The sequence below is a fragment of the Anolis sagrei genome, chromosome 2, assembly GCF_037176765.1.
Source record: "Anolis sagrei isolate rAnoSag1 chromosome 2, rAnoSag1.mat, whole genome shotgun sequence".
Classification (NCBI taxonomy): domain Eukaryota; kingdom Metazoa; phylum Chordata; class Lepidosauria; order Squamata; family Dactyloidae; genus Anolis; species Anolis sagrei.
In genome coordinates, this window is record NC_090022.1 from 261,104,008 (window position 1) to 261,122,872 (window position 18,865).

An 18,865-nucleotide genomic window follows, 5' to 3' on the forward strand; every position below is an offset into this window, starting at 1 on the left:
AGTTCAGAGCAGATAATCTGGGATTAGATTCTGGGATATAGGACAGTGTCGATCCAGTCTCAGACACTACACAATTCAAATATGCAGTTACAATTACAAGATTGATTTTTTTTCTGAAGAGTCATCTCACAAAATGGTCTAACAGATCCCAGTTATATTGCGATGGAAGACGCCTGAACTGGCTTAACTAATACTTAGACACAGACTTTTTGTGTGTTTTTGCAAGCTTTGCCTAGCTCTATTCCCAGCCTGTTTACAGTTGCATGGGCTTAGGAGACTGCTATCAGAGAACAGAAACAGCAGAAATGGGAAATACCTCGTGCTCTAGATTGCTGTCATTTCCCACCAGCCCTAGCCAATATAATCAACCATAACAGCCTAACATTCAGACAAGAACATGTTCCCATGCTTTCGTCAAACAATAGTTGCAAAGTCATTCCTGAATCCTGGATGTTTAGGCACAAAGTTCTCCTTTCGTGTAGTGGTCTAGCTCTCTGCTTGTTTACATAGTGCTTTAAAAAAAAAAGCCAAGACTCCTGTCTTACCATCATGTCTGCAACATGGCCCTTCTGTCAGTTCTGATCTTCTAGGAGCTCTTTTCTTTTGACCCTCCAAGGACTACATTGGGAGTGTTGACCTTTTGAAGAAATAAGTGTTGGTGCTTAGTGACTCCAGAATGCCTTTAGCTGTAGATCATAATAGTTGAAGTACAAGGAGAGGGTTTGCGATAACTTGTTTTAAAAGTCACTGGTATTACTTTTAGTGGTGCCTAGAACCACAATACAATATTTGGTATATCAGTGTTCTTAATACAATCATCTTCTTTTGTAGCCTTTCATGTCTCCCCGATACCCAGGAGGTCCACGACCACCTTTAAGGATACCAAACCAGGTAACAGTCTTTTTGTTGAGGAATTATAAGTGTTAAGAGAATATTTCAGTTGAAAAGCCATAAATTTCAAACTTTCATTTTTAGTACAATAATGTCAGAAAGACTTTATTTGATTTGGGACACAGTGCCGTATGTTAACCACAGCGCTAGCTGTATTAGAGCTGAAGTAAAACTTTTTACATCTTAGTCTTCATCAATTTATCCTGGCAAAGAACAGGGCTGTCAGGCCTTTACTGAATAGAATCCAAGCTTAGCATTCTCATATCTCCACCTTTTTAAAAAACTGAAAACAAACCATACAATATTACCTGCTTTTATTTTGGCCCTGAAGCACATTTATAAATTTCTTCACAGGGAGAGCTGCAAATTATTTAAAATTTACTATAATGTATTATATTTTACTTGTACTATATGCTTAAAACATATAGTTAATGTCATATAGGAATTTAGTTTTGTATTATAATTTAAATTAATTGGACTTTTGTAGTGTTACTGTGTAGGAATGGGGTATTTTCCCTCTAAGAGTAACAACAACAAAATCAACTAACTGGGTAGACATATTTTAAACTGAAATTTGTACTACAGTTTGTAAAATTGGTCTAATCTACTTTAAACTGTAATTAATCAATTCACAGAATTGACCTTAAGTTTAGGTTGAATGTCCTCATAAGATTCTTGTAGTGAAGTTATTTTTTGTTAATTTTATATTTTTGTAGGCACTTGGGGGTGTACCAGGAAGTCAGCCATTATTGCCTAGTGGAATGGATCCAACACGGCAACAAGGTATTATTAAAAAACAATTAAATATCAACTGAGATATTTTTGTTGTTATAATGCTCTCAGAAAAAGTGTGCACCATTGTGGTACAGTGAATTAGAGGTTTCTATCATTCTTTCTCATGTATATCTCAGAGGCATAGGATGAAAGAGAAAAACTGTTTTACATAATCATCTCACAGTTTAGAATGGATAACTGTTATGCTTTCATCTTGAGTTCTAATAGTTTTGTTTTTCTGTATCAAAATAAATCATGAGAGATGACAGAACTGAGTTCTGTACCTATGAGATCTTTCGTTAGGAATTAAATAAGATTTTTTTTATCTGTAAGCACTTGGTGATTCTGATTTTTTATCCACCTCACAGCTCTTTTTTTTTTTTTTCTAACTTACTATTATTTTATGGAAATTTAGGCACCATTGCTGCTGTTCCAGTAGGCAATATTTTTACCCAGTATCCAATAACTTTATTTTTAGTTATTGGATTATTTCTTAAGTGCTTTCAAAGCAATGTTTTGAATAATTTCAAATTTGAAATAAGACTTACAGCTATATATTATTTAACATTGTCACTGTAACAAAAAAATTTAATAAACTAATGGTGCAAACATTAGATGATTCAATTAGTACTATTTCCTTAAGAAGAACTTAACAAACCTGATTTTTGTTTACTTGAAAAAATCAGGGAACAGTTCCTGATTTGTGAACACTCCGTAGGTAGCTTGGGATTCGTTCTATTCATTCATAATTGAATGTTTATGCTCATTAAAGTTCTAAAAGAATGATTTTTTATATATTTAGGTATATAATATAAATGCTGTGTCTACCATGAAAAGTTTTTTTACAAGAAATGTTTTACTATTATGTATGAGAAAGGATATGTTTTAAATATCTGGAATTAAGGTTGAGTTGGAGAAGTATACCATCTGGTTTTAAATGTGATCTAAATCAAAAACACTTTTAATCAATTAATCAAATTGATCAACTTAAAGCTATAGTCCTAAAATACTATTTCATGTCTTTGTCAGGTCATCCAAATATGGGTGGGCCAATGCAGAGAATGACTCCTCCTAGAGGAATGGTTCCGCTAGGACCTCAGGTATAGTGCTGATGTTAGAGTTTGTGTGGTCACATTTAATACAATTGCCATTTTTTCTTATTGAGATTGGAAATCGCAATCAGAGTAAAGTTGTTCCAGTTGCTATGTGTATTTGTACTTAGAAATAATACTGCTTCTGTCCTCTTACCTCTTATTTCCATGATAGATAAATAAATATGATTCTTGGGGTAAACTGTAGTAATGCTTTGGCAAGGAAAGTTTTTAATCTGGTTCTTTACTTGTACATAGTCATCTATTGTTCTCCCTTTATATAATATAATAATAACAATAATAATAATAATAATTTTAATACTTTATTTATATTTTGCCCTGTCTTCCTGGAGGGACTCAGGGCGAATTCCAAAAATAAAAGGCAAACATTCAATACCTGAATATAACAACAATACAGCCATAGTAACGAAATTTAACAACCCAACATATAAACACAAATTATGACTTAACTACTAAAATTAAATTAAAAACGCAGCCTGTTATATCAAACATAAGGCAAAACATCAAACATCGAACAGAAGCAACAACTTCCCAATTTCTTGAGGCAAATAGATTTGTCATTGCTCAAGATATCTATTGAGCTGGTGGGATGAATATAGTTTAAGAAACAACAACATGAAAATTAATTAAAATATGGCGGAAGAACAGGTGTTGATAATACATTGTATTTACAGAGAAAATAATTAAGAAATTATAGCTGAACAAAAATGGAGCTTATGGTGGATCCTTGGACAAGCTTAATTGAAAAAACAGTACACTTTTGCTAATCAAATATTGCTCTGAAGAGCTTCTCAAATTGTTAAAAAAAATAGGCTAGAACCTCAAATAGTTGTACACAGAGCCTGTTAATACAATCCACCATAATGGTGCAGGGAACGTTGATGCACACTGCTTATGAAAAATAATTTCAAGCTAATATTTTATTTTTTAAAAAAATGTTTTTATGTATTACCCTGACCTACACTGGAATATTGCTGGGAAACTTCAGTAGGATACTATAGGATCCAGAACAGCATTGACCTATTAAAGTGCTTGAGCGTCAGTGAGTCCAGTATACGAAGTTACAAATCATACAAAATCAAAATATTAGAATTGTTAAGCTTACAAAGTAGGCTGCACCAGCCAGTTTCAGACACTAATAATTTGTGTTTCCTTCTCAAAACACATTTCCCCACAATACAAACATGCATATATACACACTTAGAAAGTTATAGTGTTTATGGTTAAGAGTACAAGGGCTAAGATGGTCGTGCTTGTTATATAAATATGGTAGCTGATCTGAGGGTTTTTTTCCAAATAAATAGCAGAGTTTCTGGCTTCTATTGCTATAAGCTGTGTATTGCTATGGAATACATCTTTTTGGTGATGTATGGAACATGGCATGTTTTGGAGAATAGTGATCTAGTTGGCATAAGATTCAGTTGGAATCATGCAATCCTAGAAAATGATGGAGAATTTTCCATCCCGTGGGTGGCAATTGCATTATCATGCACGTTATAAACACATGATGCTAACACATAAGATGAATTAACGTTTATCAAGTTAAATTAATAGAAAAAAACAACAGTCTTTTATTATGTTTTGTGGCATTTCTGACCTCAGAAAATGCCACGAAACCTACTTGTTACAAGGTACAGGAGAATGTTCTACAATACCTAAACACCTTGAGCCAGGATACATGTTTCAATGTAGCTGCTACACCTCTTTCTTTCTGGCAAAATATATAAACAGCACCATTTCTGCTTTGTTTGTTTTTTTAACTATCAGTGTTATTTGTAATATCCAAACCAAGTTTTTTTTTTCCACCATAGGAAAAGAACATAAAACAATTTTTATTTATTTGAAGGAAGACCTGGCTTTAGTGTCATTCTGAGACAATTTTTCCTGCCAATAACAAAATAGTCTCTGCTGAGGCAGATATTTCCCAATGGAAGGCCTTTCTTTGTGCCAGCTACCCTACAGACCAGGCCTGCTCAAACTGTGGCCCTCCAGCTGTTTGGGCTTCGAACTCTCAGAATTCCTGACCATTGATCAAGCTGGCTGGGGGTTCTGGGAGTTGGAGCCCCAAACCACTGTAGGGCCACAGTTTGAAAATGCCTGCTACAGACAATCAGAGTGTATCGTGTTGGTGCCATGGTGGTGGTCCTTGCCATGCAGCGTTTACTAGATTTTGTATCTATGCCCCTGCTACAGAAGTAACCACTCCTTGATTATAATTGTTGTTTATTTTGATGGAGACGCTTGCTCAGGCAGGGGCAGAGGCTAAAGTGTGTAGCACAGATCTGTTCATGATGGTCTGCCTCAGATTTGTCACATTATGTTCCCTTCACTGTATTTCAGAGAACTTCTATTTGTGTCCAAGATAAAGGTGCCTCCTCTTTCCAAAATGGACCTCCAAAATGTTGTATTCTAATCAGACAACTAGAGCCCCTATCATAAGAAGAATTATAGTGAAATACTCATTTTTTATTTTCTTTTTGTATAACACTTCTTATAATACGCAATTGAGTGAAGGAATGTCGGCTTTTCTAAGTGGGGCTAACCTAAATAAAATGCGACTCCTGCAGGACTAAAATGACCTGCTTGAACGGATGGAGGCTAAGACAGTTATATACTTTTTATATATAAAAAAAAACAGAGGTTCTTAAAATATTTTTTAAATAATGGGTCAGCTTTTATGAAATGTCTATTAAGTCTGGCCCTCACTGACAATTGTTTTAGCTGCCATAAATATTATAATCTTCTTGAATTAATTAACATTTGTGGATGTGATTACTACACTTCCTTTGATAAAATAATAAGACCATTAGGAAATGCTAAATAGTTTTTTCAAAAAACAAGATAGTGTAGTAATAATAATTATTCTTAAAGTCAAGCCACTAAAATCCTGAAATGAATGACGCTGGCCTATCCAATCAACAGATGTGTAGGGAAGTCATTAACCTGGTGTCCTTTCTTTCCCCCCTCCTCTTTGGTTTTGTTTTTTTGTTTTGTGGTAGTCTGACCCTTGGTTATCATTGCAGAACTATGGAGGTGCTATGAGACCCCCTCTGAATGCTTTAGGTGGTCCTGGAATGCCTGGAATGAACATGTAAGTAACACAATATATAACTTAAAACATTTACAGTAAGGATAACTATTTTATCACTGCCTGAAGTGAGGTGTGTGTTCACTTGTGACAACATAGAGGTTGTTTAGATAGTTGGGGTTTTTTTTTTTTTCCATGTCAGGAGTGACTTGAGAAACTGCAAGTCACGTCTGTTATGAGAAAACTGGCTGTATGCAAACCCTAAAATTTTACAGGAGGCAGTAACTGAATTTAAAATGGATTGATTCTCTAGTGTGGTGAAGTGGGGCACAAAAAGTATTTACGAACTTTCAAAAACCCAAAGTTTCATCAGCAGGCAAATATATTTTTTAAAAGGAGACAGTCAGAATGTGGGTGGGAGAAAGTGTGTGAGACAACACTGGATCTCTGTATAGATGCAATGCTGGCAGGAAAAAAAATACTATCTTCGCTGTCAATCTTTCCCATGAGATCTTTAAATAGGTTATATTTTATGTTCAATCAGACAAATTCTGGTTTTTCAACCAACATTGTTCGAATTAGTTTTTCATTCATTTCCTTTCTGCCAGTTCCACTCAATAGACTAGTTTAATTCCACTCCAGGGTAGGGACTGTTTAGGAAACATAATATCCTAGGCATTTAGGTATTCCAGATATCCTTCAGAGTTCTGAACTCTCTACAGTTTAAAAACTCATTCCTCTCCCTGAAGTTTTACAACTTTTTGAAATAACTTATCAAAGCACACTCCCACACACATGTTTCTGGTTCTAGTGGGTTTAAACCTCATGTTATTGATCTGTCAATGACAATAGAATTACAATAGCATCCTGACAATGAGATATGCATTGTCTCATCTAGTTAACGATGGGGCAGGAGCACAGGTTCAGAGTATAGACATTTAAAACAAGTGGCACCAGATACAACTGTCCAGTGTCATGGTTGCAATGGGAGACTTGAAATCTTGGACTATTCCTAATAAGCAGACTTAGCACGGTTACTGACATTTCCCAGGACAACAATCCAATAGGACTCAAGCATCATCCTTGAGACCAACTCAGCACAGGTAAGGTGTTGCACCAGTAAAACCCTGTTCTGTTTTAGATACCCAACTTCACTTACCTGCTGTTGTGTTCCAAGGCTGTTGTATGATAATGTGTTCAGAATTTCACCAAACCCACTTGTGGAATCTTTTGTGTTTTAGGGGTCCAGGAGGTGGTAGACCTTGGCCTAATCCTACAAATGCCAATTCTGTGAGTATATATTATTGTGTATTGGATGCTATCTGTAGTTGTATGTCTTTAAAAAGAAAAATAAACAAAAGCATATGGTATATCGGTTATTTCATAATCTTATCAACATGGAAACTATCTGGTTCAGAAATCTTAGCATGTGTTTCCCTGCCCTCTGATGTGAATCAGGCAGTCACAAATCAGAGAACTTTCTCAGAGGTTCCTCCAGATCTATATTTCTTGTCACTTTGTACCAGTTGGGAGGTTTGATGTCCTCACAGTTGGACTTTGCCTGAGGCTAGGAGCATTCTTATTTCAGAGGGCAGTTTATTTGCCTCTTATGTGTTACAGTTATAAGTTACCTGTTTTCAAAAAACAGTTGTGCTGCCATGTCAAATTTGATTCACTTAACTATTTTTCTTATTTTACATACAAAGATAAAATGGCTCTGATAAAATATCTACTTTGAGAGATGGTTCTATTTTTTTATAGATTCTCATGATTATTATATATCTCATTTATATTTCCTCCTGCTTTCCACAGCTCATTATCTGACAGTTTAGGTTTAAAACCTTTGATTTTCTTTTAGAGTTTTCTGTAGAAGTCTTCTTCAGAAAACTCTAAAAGAAAATCAAAGTCTTTATAAGTTGCTGAATTGCTTTACATACACCTTCAAAATCAACTGGTTTCTGTACCAGTACAGTTATTCTATTGTATATAGTCTGTCTTCTGCTTCACTTACTGATGCCATTACTTGCTGCCTATGTTTTCCCTCAACTGTACTAATTTAGTAATGCATGTCTCTATATATCTTTGTGTGTCTGTTAGATTTAATAAATGAAATTTAATAGGTCATATCCAGACTTTCCTTTCTGTAATTAAAGCACTACTGTCTCAGAAGCAACTGTGTTTTAGCTTATTAGTGAAGTAAAGACAGGGAAAAGATTGTCTTTTAGAGAAAATCTTTAATAGAAACTTAATATTTTTTTCATCCTTAATTGTGTTGATTAATCATAAAATATTCATGATTGCAAAAAGGTATTGTCATATGACAGTTACTAGCATGGAAAAACAACTGTAAAATATTCTTCAAATTTCTTAATGTGATATGGGTACAGTTCATTGGTGTTTATGGACCTTGCAGGTTTTTTCCTCCTGGAGACATTAAATAAAAATTGAATAAATATTGGCAGAATCTCTTGTTTTCTTCCTTCTGAATGTAAAAAAAAAGCTTAGTTTTGTTTTTCTTTGTCTTTTAGATACCATACTCTTCTGCGTCGCCTGGGAATTATGTAGTGAGTATTTGTGTGTGTCTGCATATATGTGGGAACTCATTAACATAAATGTTGACTTTTATTTAGGTTAAGAAATGGTTATCCAGATGCTGAGGAAAACCCATGTGTATTGGTTGAGAAGTGAACATCTGATCTATTTCGTGTTCACCATGTATCTGTAATACATATGTTGACATTCATTAGTTGAGCAGTTAGCCGTCTGGTCAAAATTGCCCTGAGTCTTGGTTTTTACTTCAGCATATGTTCTTTATATGGTACAATGCATAGTCTTCAACAATGTAGAAGTCAAATCAGCTGTTTCAGAGGACACAATTATAGTCTTGAATTTTGGATACTGCATTGAATGTCCCAAACGGTATCTAACAACATAATGAGAAATAAAATGTTTTATACTATTTTACTTTGTTGTTAATTACCTGAGAATTACGTTTCTCCCTTTTAATTGTTGTGCCTTAACAAATTGCATTTTCTCACTTAGAATAAATGGGACTGAAAAGACTGATTTCACATCTCTCTGGTGATGGAATCTATTCATAATTGGTATTATAATTGTTTTAGCAAGTTTTAGCAAGTTAAAACATTTTAGTTTTCTAGGTTTTCAAGATGCTAGGTTTTCAAGAAAACCAGCTGTGTCTTACATGCCCAAATATGGATATAATATGGTAATTAATATAAAAGCAAAAACTGAGACTAATCAGATGTGAATTTTAAAAAACAGAAATGTATTTTCTGCTTTTCTTTCCTTGTTGTAAAGGGTATGTGTAGGAAGATCTTGCATTAGCCATAATTTAAAAAGTCTTGTTCTCCAAGTGTTCTAGTTCTTCAGCTTTGAGAAGACTCATCAGCTCTGACCAATGGTCAGGGATTCTGGGAGCTGATGTCCAAAACACCTGGAAGACCAGAGTTTGGGAAATACTGATCTGGAGGATAATCTTTATTGGGCAACATAGGGGGAAATAAATAAATAATATTTTATGATTATTTTTAGGAAATAGCAGAAGAAAGATTCTGCTAGAGATGATAGGCTGGAATCTCTGGAACAGGACTCGTGACCATCCAGATGTGGATTATAAACACTTAAAATTATAACTAAGTTGTAGAACTTCTTTCTCATTTAAATAACATGCTTCATAACAATTGTTATAATGCATTTACTGTATATTATTTTGACCCATCCAGATGTTGTTAAACTGTTGTTGAACTGCAGTTTCCATCACATGGTTATTGCTCACCAGTAGAGTGAATTATGAAGTAAAATGCATCTGCTCTTTCAGGAGGGAAAATCCTTTTATTATGGACATTAGACCTCTTCCCTTGCTTTGAAGATATTGGGCTTGTTGTATATGAATCACTATTTCTGTTTTGTCTTTCAGGGTCCACCAGGAGGTGGAGGGCCACCAGGGACGCCCATCATGCCTAGTCCAGCAGGTAGCCAATTTAACTAAGGAATGAGGGGGAGGGGGAAGGAAAATAGCAATGCTGCAAAATCTAACTTTATTACAATAAATAATCATTTACATAATAATTAATCATTTTCACAATAAAATACAGACACAAAAAAGTTCATATTAGGAAAATACTATTTGCTTAGCATTCTTATAACGATTTTAGAATTTCAGGGTTTTCCAATTGGATAAATTTAGGTCATTCTTCCATTACATGAATGTTGTTAATTATGGCAAAAATATTACAGTTTTAAGGAACATTCCCTCCATTTGAACAGTCATAATATTTCAGTAATTCATATTTGGATGATGTTTTACTCCCTTAGTATTTCTCATTTGTCAAAGTAAATTTGAGTAAATTATATTTAATACAAATATTTAGCTTTCATTCAAGGTGATCAAACAGTATGCATGTTTCCTTTTTTCTGACCATCGTTCCAGACTATCCTTTTACTCCCATAAATAAAGGGATATTGCAAATTATCATATAAAGTAACCTAACAATATATCGTGTATATTTTTCTAAATTCTTATATTTTGTATCAAAGCAATATATCAATAGGAAAATGTAATTGATTTACATTTTAATATAAACTGACACAATTTGCACTTCTGGAAACAACATGGGACTATTAGTCTTTGGTTTTATTTTGCTCCAAACTTAGTGATAGAGAAAAATGCATATAAAAGCGAACATATTAGGAAAAATTACATACAAAATGTGTTCATTGGGTAAGTCCTTGCCATATATATGTGTGCAGACACACACACACACATTATTATATGTTAAGAAAAAGCTGCGTACAAATTTTGTGACAATTTTTTTAATGTTCAGAAACTTTTAGGGAAATGAGACCTAGTACTGGTATCATCCCCTTCTCTGAGTAGCATGGCAATTTTAGCCTGTCTTGTGAGAGCCTTAAAGAGACACCAACACCCTCTTCTGTCGTGATGCTGCCTCTGGCCTATCTGAATGTCCGACCTAGAAAATCGTGGTGGTGGTAGCTCTTTGGCAAATGAGAGCTAAGAGAGTAGAGGGGCTAAGTGCTTCTATTAAATTCTGCTGAGACAGGCTAAGTTCTCATGTTTTGCAATCTACTCAGACAAAGGATTACTACTAGTTTATAAGAGTGAATACTGTACCTAAACTTTTATATATATAAAAGGAGCCAACCCCTTCTTTGAGTTGAATGGCAAAGGGCCTATTTAAATGCCTGGATGGAAGTGTGGCGGCATTGGTGGCAAGGGTGGCACTTTCTTTTCCCCTTGATCTATCCATGGGCTTTACAAAACCTACCCTCAATTTACACATGAGATCAGATCATACAAAATATATGCAGTACCTGTACATGAAAAAAGCTGATGAACAGAAAATGAAATAGATGCATTCAGAGTAGTGGACATAAATATGAGCCTGCTAGAACACGAAGATCTACTGAGGACACCCTGCTCTTGGTCTCGCCGCCTTTGCAGGTGTGAGTGATGGGGACAAGGGACAGTGCCTTCTTGGTGGTGGTCTCCTGGCTGTGAAACTCCTCAGGGAGATCAGATCGGCTTCTCCCTCCTAGCTTTTAGGATACAACTTAGAACTTGGTTATTTAAGAAGGCATTCGGTGAATGACAGAAACATGTAAATATGGAAGTAGTTAAAGATATCCTCTGGATTGTGCAAGGCCTAAATGTTTTATGTATTGTGTGCGACTGTTGTTTTATAGTTTTATAATTTTAATGTTTTTAATCTATTGTCGTTATTGTTTTGATATGTGTTGTTGGGTACATGCAAGGTATTGAATTTTGTCATTTATCATGTTGGGAATCGCTTTTTAGTTCCGTAGGGGTGAGAAAAGCGGTATATAAGTGCAGTTAATAATAAATAAATAAAGTACTGATATTCTATCAAATAGGATTAAAAGGTTTGATTTTCTTACCTAACATTTTCAGATTATTTGGAAAGAGGCAACTATAATGGCTTTTATCATGAGTTTTAGTGGAAACTTAGGACAACAGGATATCAGTGTAATCAGCTAAGTTTTAAAAAGAGAAAGATTAAAGAAAATGTGTACATTCTAGAAAGTCAGAACTCTTTGTCTTTTGTTCACTTATATTTAATTAAGAAAGGGTTGCTTACCCGTATAGAACAACTCATATATTTGTGAGCCATAGAGATCACAAAGAAGAATTTACCAGTTCAAATTTTTATTCACCTTGTCATTGCTCCTTGTTAAAAGACTGCTGGATTCCAGCATGTATTTCCATGGGTTTTTTTTAAATGCAAGCTGTTGCTGGTAACTATGCAGCATTTTCTCTGTTTTCCTAGTATCCCTTGCACCAAAGATACAACAAATTGTGACTAATTCATAGTCTCGCCTTGTTTATCATTAAAATATCTGTACATTATTGGATCTGTACTTTATCAGAAGGCTACTCTAAAAGTAGTTCGGGTATTGCATCTCCCATTGTGTTACTCTCACTGTGTGTATCAGTGTAAAATATAACTGTACCCATAGATCTTTCCTTGCTAAAACTACTTACTCTTAACCATTATTTTTGTTTCAGATTCAACTAATTCTGGAGACAATATGTACACTTTAATGAATGCAGTACCTCCTGGACCCAACAGACCTAACGTAAGTATCAGAAATAAATACATATGTTTAAACTGTACAGCTTATAGTTAAACAACAACACTTTTTAAAAGTAGCACTCCAAAAGTGGTACTTTAGAATGGCCGTTACTTTATTTTGGCACAAGAACTGTTTCTTTCTCACTCCTAAAACGTGACCTTTAGGGATTCATTTTGCAGTATTTTGACCATTTTTGGATGTGTGTATTTTAAAATAATAATTAAAAAGCAACTCATGAGTAGCAAGTAAGGCAACAAGCCAATTCTTCAGTAGCCAGTGAGTACAACAGTTAACCACCAACTACAATAAATCTTGTGAATTGAAAGGTTGGCAGTTAGAAGCCCAGGTTGGGGGTGAGCACCTGACGTTCAGCCCAGCTTACTGCCCATCTAGCAGATTGAAAACAGCTGTGAGTAGATAAATTGGTACCACTTAAGCGGGGAGGTATTTTAATGTCACTATAAGGGAATACCAGAAAATGTCTGTGATTCGATCAAAAAAATGAGGAAGTCTGTGAACAGGAATCTTTGGCATGGAGGATGGAGCAACAGCAATCCCCCCCCCCCCCCGGTGGCTGGAATCTAACACAACCTCCAAGATGCTGAAGATGGAAAAAGCCTATATACCTCTATCTGTACTGTGCTTTGTCCTGAATGTATATAACGTCATTGAATGTTTGCTGTTTATTTGTTCTGCGATCTGCCCTGAGCCTCCTTTGGAGTGAAAATACTGTAAATAAATAAACAAATTACTCACTGAAAGCAATATGTAAGGAATAATAGATTAAAAATAAGGTAGCATTCCGAGCTCTGCCCACAGTCTTCACAAAGAAGAACATCTATTATACAATATTTTTCTACAGAATTCAAGTCACTAATTGAAACATATTTGGAAAGGCTACATCATGGGCTCACTCTGTTGCAATCCGGTTCTCAAAGTGCTTACATGAGAATTTGCAGGTATTATTTAGGCAAACTCCTAGCTCTTTTTCCAATTATGTTCTAAGAAATTGTAACAGTGTAATACTGACATAGGCAGTATTTTGAAAAATATAAGATAAATTCTCTTCATTTACAAAGGTTCAGTTGGATTTAGTGAGTTTACTTCATTGCTTTGTACTTCAAAGCTGTTTGATTTAAGCCATGATTCTAATTCTTGTTCTAGTTTCAACCTTAAAGAATTATACAGTACTGTTTATTATCTACCGCGTTTGGTAGGATGTTGATACATTTTCATTTCTTGCAGTTTCCAATGGGACCAGGGTCTGATGGCCCTATGGGTGGATTGGGTGGAATGGATTCACATCATATGAATGGATCATTAGGTAAGGATGTTATACTTAATTATCATTATTGTATATTGGATCAGGCAAGTTTTCCAGTTTAGAAAGCTTTATTCTGATTTTTTTCCCCATCATATCTTCACATATTCTTTTGCTGTTGGGAATGTTAAAATTCTCATATTGCTAACAAAATCTCTAGCCATGTAAAATTAATTTATTTTGCCTGTTTGAACTAGGTAGAATATGGAGGTGGGAAGGAGGGAACAGAGGAATGAGATGCAAGACCAAAATAAGTACAGAAAAAAACGCAGGGCAGAAAGGATGCTTAAGCTGAATACGTGTTACAACTACAGCCCATATATTTCACTGGTCATTTCTTCCTCATAATAAACTAAAATAATGTGATAAATGTGCTGCACAGATGAGCAGAAAAAGCAGCAAATAGATTGAAACAAAACTGTGAACTGCTTGTGACAAATTAATTTGGATGTCTTTTTGCTTCAAGTGCGGTTCAAAAACAAGTCATCCACAGAATAATTATTGTATACAGTGCCTCTCAGTTTGGCCAGTCCAGCCAAAAAGGCATACTTTTTGTCTTGAGAAAATAGAAGATCTCAAAATGTATATGCTATTGGTGCCAGCAGAACATTGTAACTAAAAGTTAAAAGTTAAAGTAAAAACTAAACCCAGCAAAGAAATACAGAATACATTGCAGAGTAGAAGACCAATAATATTATTGATATTCACCTGCTTCAGAGGTTTATAACCAAAACTTCAATCAGGAAAGCTATATGAAACAAGACTCCAAAAAGCACTGGTGAACTCTTACATGAGTGATATTTCATAGAACATCATGACACAAATGTAGTAGGCATATAAACAGTAATGTTAAAGGTAGAAACGTGACAGCAGACTTTTGAGATCTCAGTATTAGTCATGGACTTGACTGTAACATAAGAGACTGAAGGAATTGAAGCATTTGAGGCATGTTTGGATATTTTCACACCTTGCCATGGAAAGCTAGAGGAATTTTGGGTCACATACTGGATGCAGTTCTTAGAATTCTCAGAGTAATCATAAATTTAAAGCCTGACTTTTAAAAAATGTTGATGTTGCTTTATATTGAAACCCTCTTTCCTTTGCAATTGTTCATTAAAATTGCATCATGCATTTGCCACTACTGTTTGAGCATTTCCAATAAAAAGGGAAATGGAATTATAATCCCCAAATCCCCCTCCAGTTTTCTCCTACAATAAAATAACTCTGGAATCACATACATCTATCTCTCCTACCATTTTCTGAGACTAGGAACCCATCTACACTGCTATATAATGCAGTTTGTGAATCCAGATTATCTGCTTTGAACTGGATTATAAGGCGGTGCATGACAGGTGATGGAACTGCATGGCCATTGTGGTCTCTTCCAGTTCCGTGATGATTCTAGATTAAGACTGGGTTTTTTTAATGGTCTGTGCTTGTATCCCATCAAGAATCTCTATGTGAGATTCTAATATTATATTATACTAATTGTTATTATTTTCATTATTATTCTACATTAGTGGTTCCCAACCTGTGGTCCGTGGATCACCAGTGGTCTGCAAGAACTAAAATATGGTCCATGGCCTCACAGTTATGACACAGTTGCAACGAGAGCGATTGGTGTCACAAAACCCACTTATAGTGCCAAGGCGTATTAAATATGGTTTCCTGTGGGCGAGCAGATGGTGACTCCTGGATGGCATACGTTCTGTATCAGAAACAATAGCTGATGTGGTCTATCCAATACAATTTTTTGAATCCGCACCCCAATAGCCAAACCAAATATAAAGTTGACCAAAAACTGATTCAGAACCCTTTTGGTACTAATGTTGGAGAGTGTTCCTGGTCAAAGTGGTCCCTGGTCAAAAGAAGGTTGGGAACCACTGCTCTACATCATCTGCCTGAATCACCAAAACAGTAATATGGTCTTAATGTGGTTCACATAAACATTTGTTTTTAAAAATACTTACTCAGATCCCACTCTCCAAGTAGCAGTTAGAAGAGGAAAGTGAAGACTCACAGTTAAAGAGTGAGATTCTCATATCTAAGATAATCTGGAAACTTGATACATGTTTTACATTTTTGGAAAATACTGATCTCAAGCTGATTAAATTGAAAACTAAAATAAATGTTGATTTCAATTTAAGGTTCAGGAGACATGGACAGTATCTCCAAAGTAAGTATCCCTAAGGTCACAAAGCAAATTTACTTTAATTATTAACATTCTCTCATTCTTTTGTTTTTGTTTTTTTTTTTTACAATGAAGTAACTTTTATTAGACTATTAACACAAAAATGGCATTGCACTTGTAAATTACCATTTATTAGGAGATAAAATCAAATCTTGGTAATCTATAGGGTATGTTCAAGAGTTTTGTTGATTGATCATCTGAATTTAATATTGAACTGTTTTGTGATCGATTTATCATAACCAAGTTGTTCATCTTCAGTGTAAGTGTTCTGTGTTGGAAATGCAGTCCAAATAAAGGACCTCAAATATATTATAATTTCAAATGCTTATGCCAAAATATTTTTGTCTTCAAGGTAAGAAAAGACAAAATAACTGAAGCATTGCTATCTATATGATACCTCAGGAGCTATTTCTTATCCAAAATTCCAAAAGTTCAGTGCCATCAGTACATGGAAATATAACGTTGCTTCCAATAATTGTTCCTTAAGCAAAGAACAGGATAATCTGTTCTGTAGGAGGATCATTCTAGGAGTGGAGCTCCCGGTGGCACCGTGGGTTAAACCTCTGTGCCGGCAGGACTGAAGACAGACAGGTCGCAGGTTCGAATCCAGGGAGGGTGCAGATGAGCTCCCTCTATCAGCTCCATCTCCTCATGCGGGGACATGAGAGAAGCCTCCCACAAGGATGGTAAAACATCAAAATATCCAGGTGTCCCCTGGGCAAAGTCCTTGCAGACAGCCAATTCTCTCACACCAGAAATGACTTGCAGTTTCTCAAGCCACTCCTGACATGACCCAAAAAAAAATTCTAGGCGCAAAAGCACTACAACACAATAGACTGGGATAAATAATTTGCTATGTAATTTGCCCTGCTGATTCACAACAGTTTCAGACTTCCAATTCTTTCTCCCAATTCTTGTTTTTTAAATAGAAAAACTAGAAAGGCTGCCACTCCAAGTCCAGTAGATATTTCTATTACATCTGTAATAACTCAAATGTAGTTTGTTCTTTAATAAGTGGCTTGTGGATTTCTGTGGTGTCCCCATTTTAAATGGTCATGTTAAAGGTTATTTGGAAACACCTGCACATCAGTTTAAGTCTATATGCTAACACCCTTATTTTCTTCCAATAGAATTCTCCCAGTAATATGAGCATGAGCAATCAGCCAGGGACCCCTCGTGATGATGGTGAAATGGGGGGGAACTTTCTAAACCCCTTTCAGAGTGAAAGTGTAAGTAAGGTGCTTTTATTTTTGCTGATTTGTTACATTTACTAATATGTTTAATTTTAACCCAATATCGCTACAAATGGTGTTACTTCTTCCATGAAAGTAATTTCATTGAAGACCTCACTACCTCTGAGGATGCTTGCCATAGATGCAGGCGAAACGTCAGGAGAAAAATTGCCTCCAGAACATGGCCATATAGCCCGGAAAAACCTACAACAACCCAGTGATCCCGGCCATGAAAGCCTTTGACAATACAATTTTTGTTTCCTTTATTATGTTTTTTTAAAATAAACACACGCTTTTTATCAGCAATGTGTAACTTGAACATGGAGTATGTGAACAACTAAAAATTCCAACAGCGCAACCGAGGATGGATACATATTTCTTCCAAAAATATTACTTTTGTAGAGAACCTGTCAGTAAATATTCTGCTCAAGACTTGTAGATTCAGGACTTTGGCTTCCTTGAATCAATCTATTTGAAATGTGGTATTTTCATATTTTCCAGTGAGTTGTATAATTTCATGGCACATCAAAAATATAATATCCTCACAGAGGAAATTGCAGAAGATGTTTAGTTAAACATTTAGCTGATTACAAGCTACCTACACTGTCAAAGAAAAAGTAGTTCTGAAATGGTACAATGAAAAATATTTTCTGAGTACAATTTGTCATGTTAGTTTAGATGCCCCCTAAAGTTCATTCACAAATAAAAATTATGCTAAAGTTATCAAGGTCATGTTTTGTTGATCCTTCAAAATACAGTAGAGTCTCACTTATCCAACATAAATGGGCCAGCAGAATGTTGGATAAGCAAAAATGTTGGATAATAAGGAGGGACTATGGAAAAGTCTATTAAAAATCAAATTATGTTATGATTTTACAAATTAAGCACCAAAACATCATGTTTTGCAACAAATCAACAGAAGAAGCAGTTCAATACAAGGTAATGTTAAGTAGTAATTACTGTATTTACAAATTTAGCACCAAAATATTGCAATGTATTGAAACAGCAGTGGATTGGGGTGGGAGGCAGACTGCGTTAGATAATACAGAACATTGGATGAGTGAAGGTTGGATAAGCAAGACTCTACTGTACTTCTTTAAAATTAGCTATTTAATTATTAAAAAGAAGGATGTCTATCTGCCAGCAGCAGCTCTATAATCTCTTCAGTTTTACTTTACCTGGAAATAAAGACTGATGAAAGCATTAGTGGGAACTGTTTCTGCCAAAGATGAATTTCAATTTCTTGTTACTTTGTGTGGTGGAGACTCCTCCTTTGGAGGCTTTTAAACAGAGGCTGGATAGCCATCTGTCGAGGGTGCTTTGAATGCGATTTTCCTGCTTCTTGGTAGGAGGTTGGACTGGATGGCCCATGAGGTCTCTTCCAACTCTATGATTCTATGAATCCAAATTTAATTTCTCCCTAATCCAAAGCAAAAACTTTCTAAAATTTCATTTCCTTTACTTTTTTATTTATAGTAGGATCACATCAGTATTTATTATTAATAATTTCACTGAGTCCTTGATAAGGAACAAAATATCACTCTAATTAAACAAATGTTTAAGCAGTGCATCCAGAATCACTTTCAATAAACTTTCAATAGCTTACTAACCTATTGAGATGTTGTCTCACAAGCATGTGATTTTTTTTCTAGTTGCTATTAAGCCATTAAATTGCTGCTAAAA

At 35.1% G+C, this 18,865-nt stretch overlaps 1 protein-coding gene across 5 annotated transcripts in view; it reads left to right on the top strand.

Moving 5' to 3' along the window:
• The window catches only part of SSBP2 (single stranded DNA binding protein 2), a 133,564-nt gene that overhangs the window by 100,844 nt on the left and 13,855 nt on the right, over positions 1 to 18,865 (top strand). For 3 of the 5 annotated variants that reach the window (XM_060761726.2, XM_060761724.2, XM_067464554.1), the window contains 11 exons: positions 832 to 891; positions 1,608 to 1,674; positions 2,695 to 2,765; positions 5,777 to 5,868; positions 7,047 to 7,095; positions 8,334 to 8,369; positions 9,743 to 9,797; positions 12,371 to 12,441; positions 13,684 to 13,762; positions 15,907 to 15,935; positions 17,081 to 17,179. In XM_060761726.2, the coding sequence (XP_060617709.1) occupies positions 832 to 891; positions 1,608 to 1,674; positions 2,695 to 2,765; positions 5,777 to 5,868; positions 7,047 to 7,095; positions 8,334 to 8,369; positions 9,743 to 9,797; positions 12,371 to 12,441; positions 13,684 to 13,762; positions 15,907 to 15,935; positions 17,081 to 17,179 (708 nt within the window). The remainder of the gene's footprint in view (positions 1 to 831; positions 892 to 1,607; positions 1,675 to 2,694; positions 2,766 to 5,776; positions 5,869 to 7,046; positions 7,096 to 8,333; positions 8,370 to 9,742; positions 9,798 to 12,370; positions 12,442 to 13,683; positions 13,763 to 15,906; positions 15,936 to 17,080; positions 17,180 to 18,865) is intronic. The other 2 variants (XM_060761727.2, XM_060761725.2) reach the window with 1 other exon arrangement.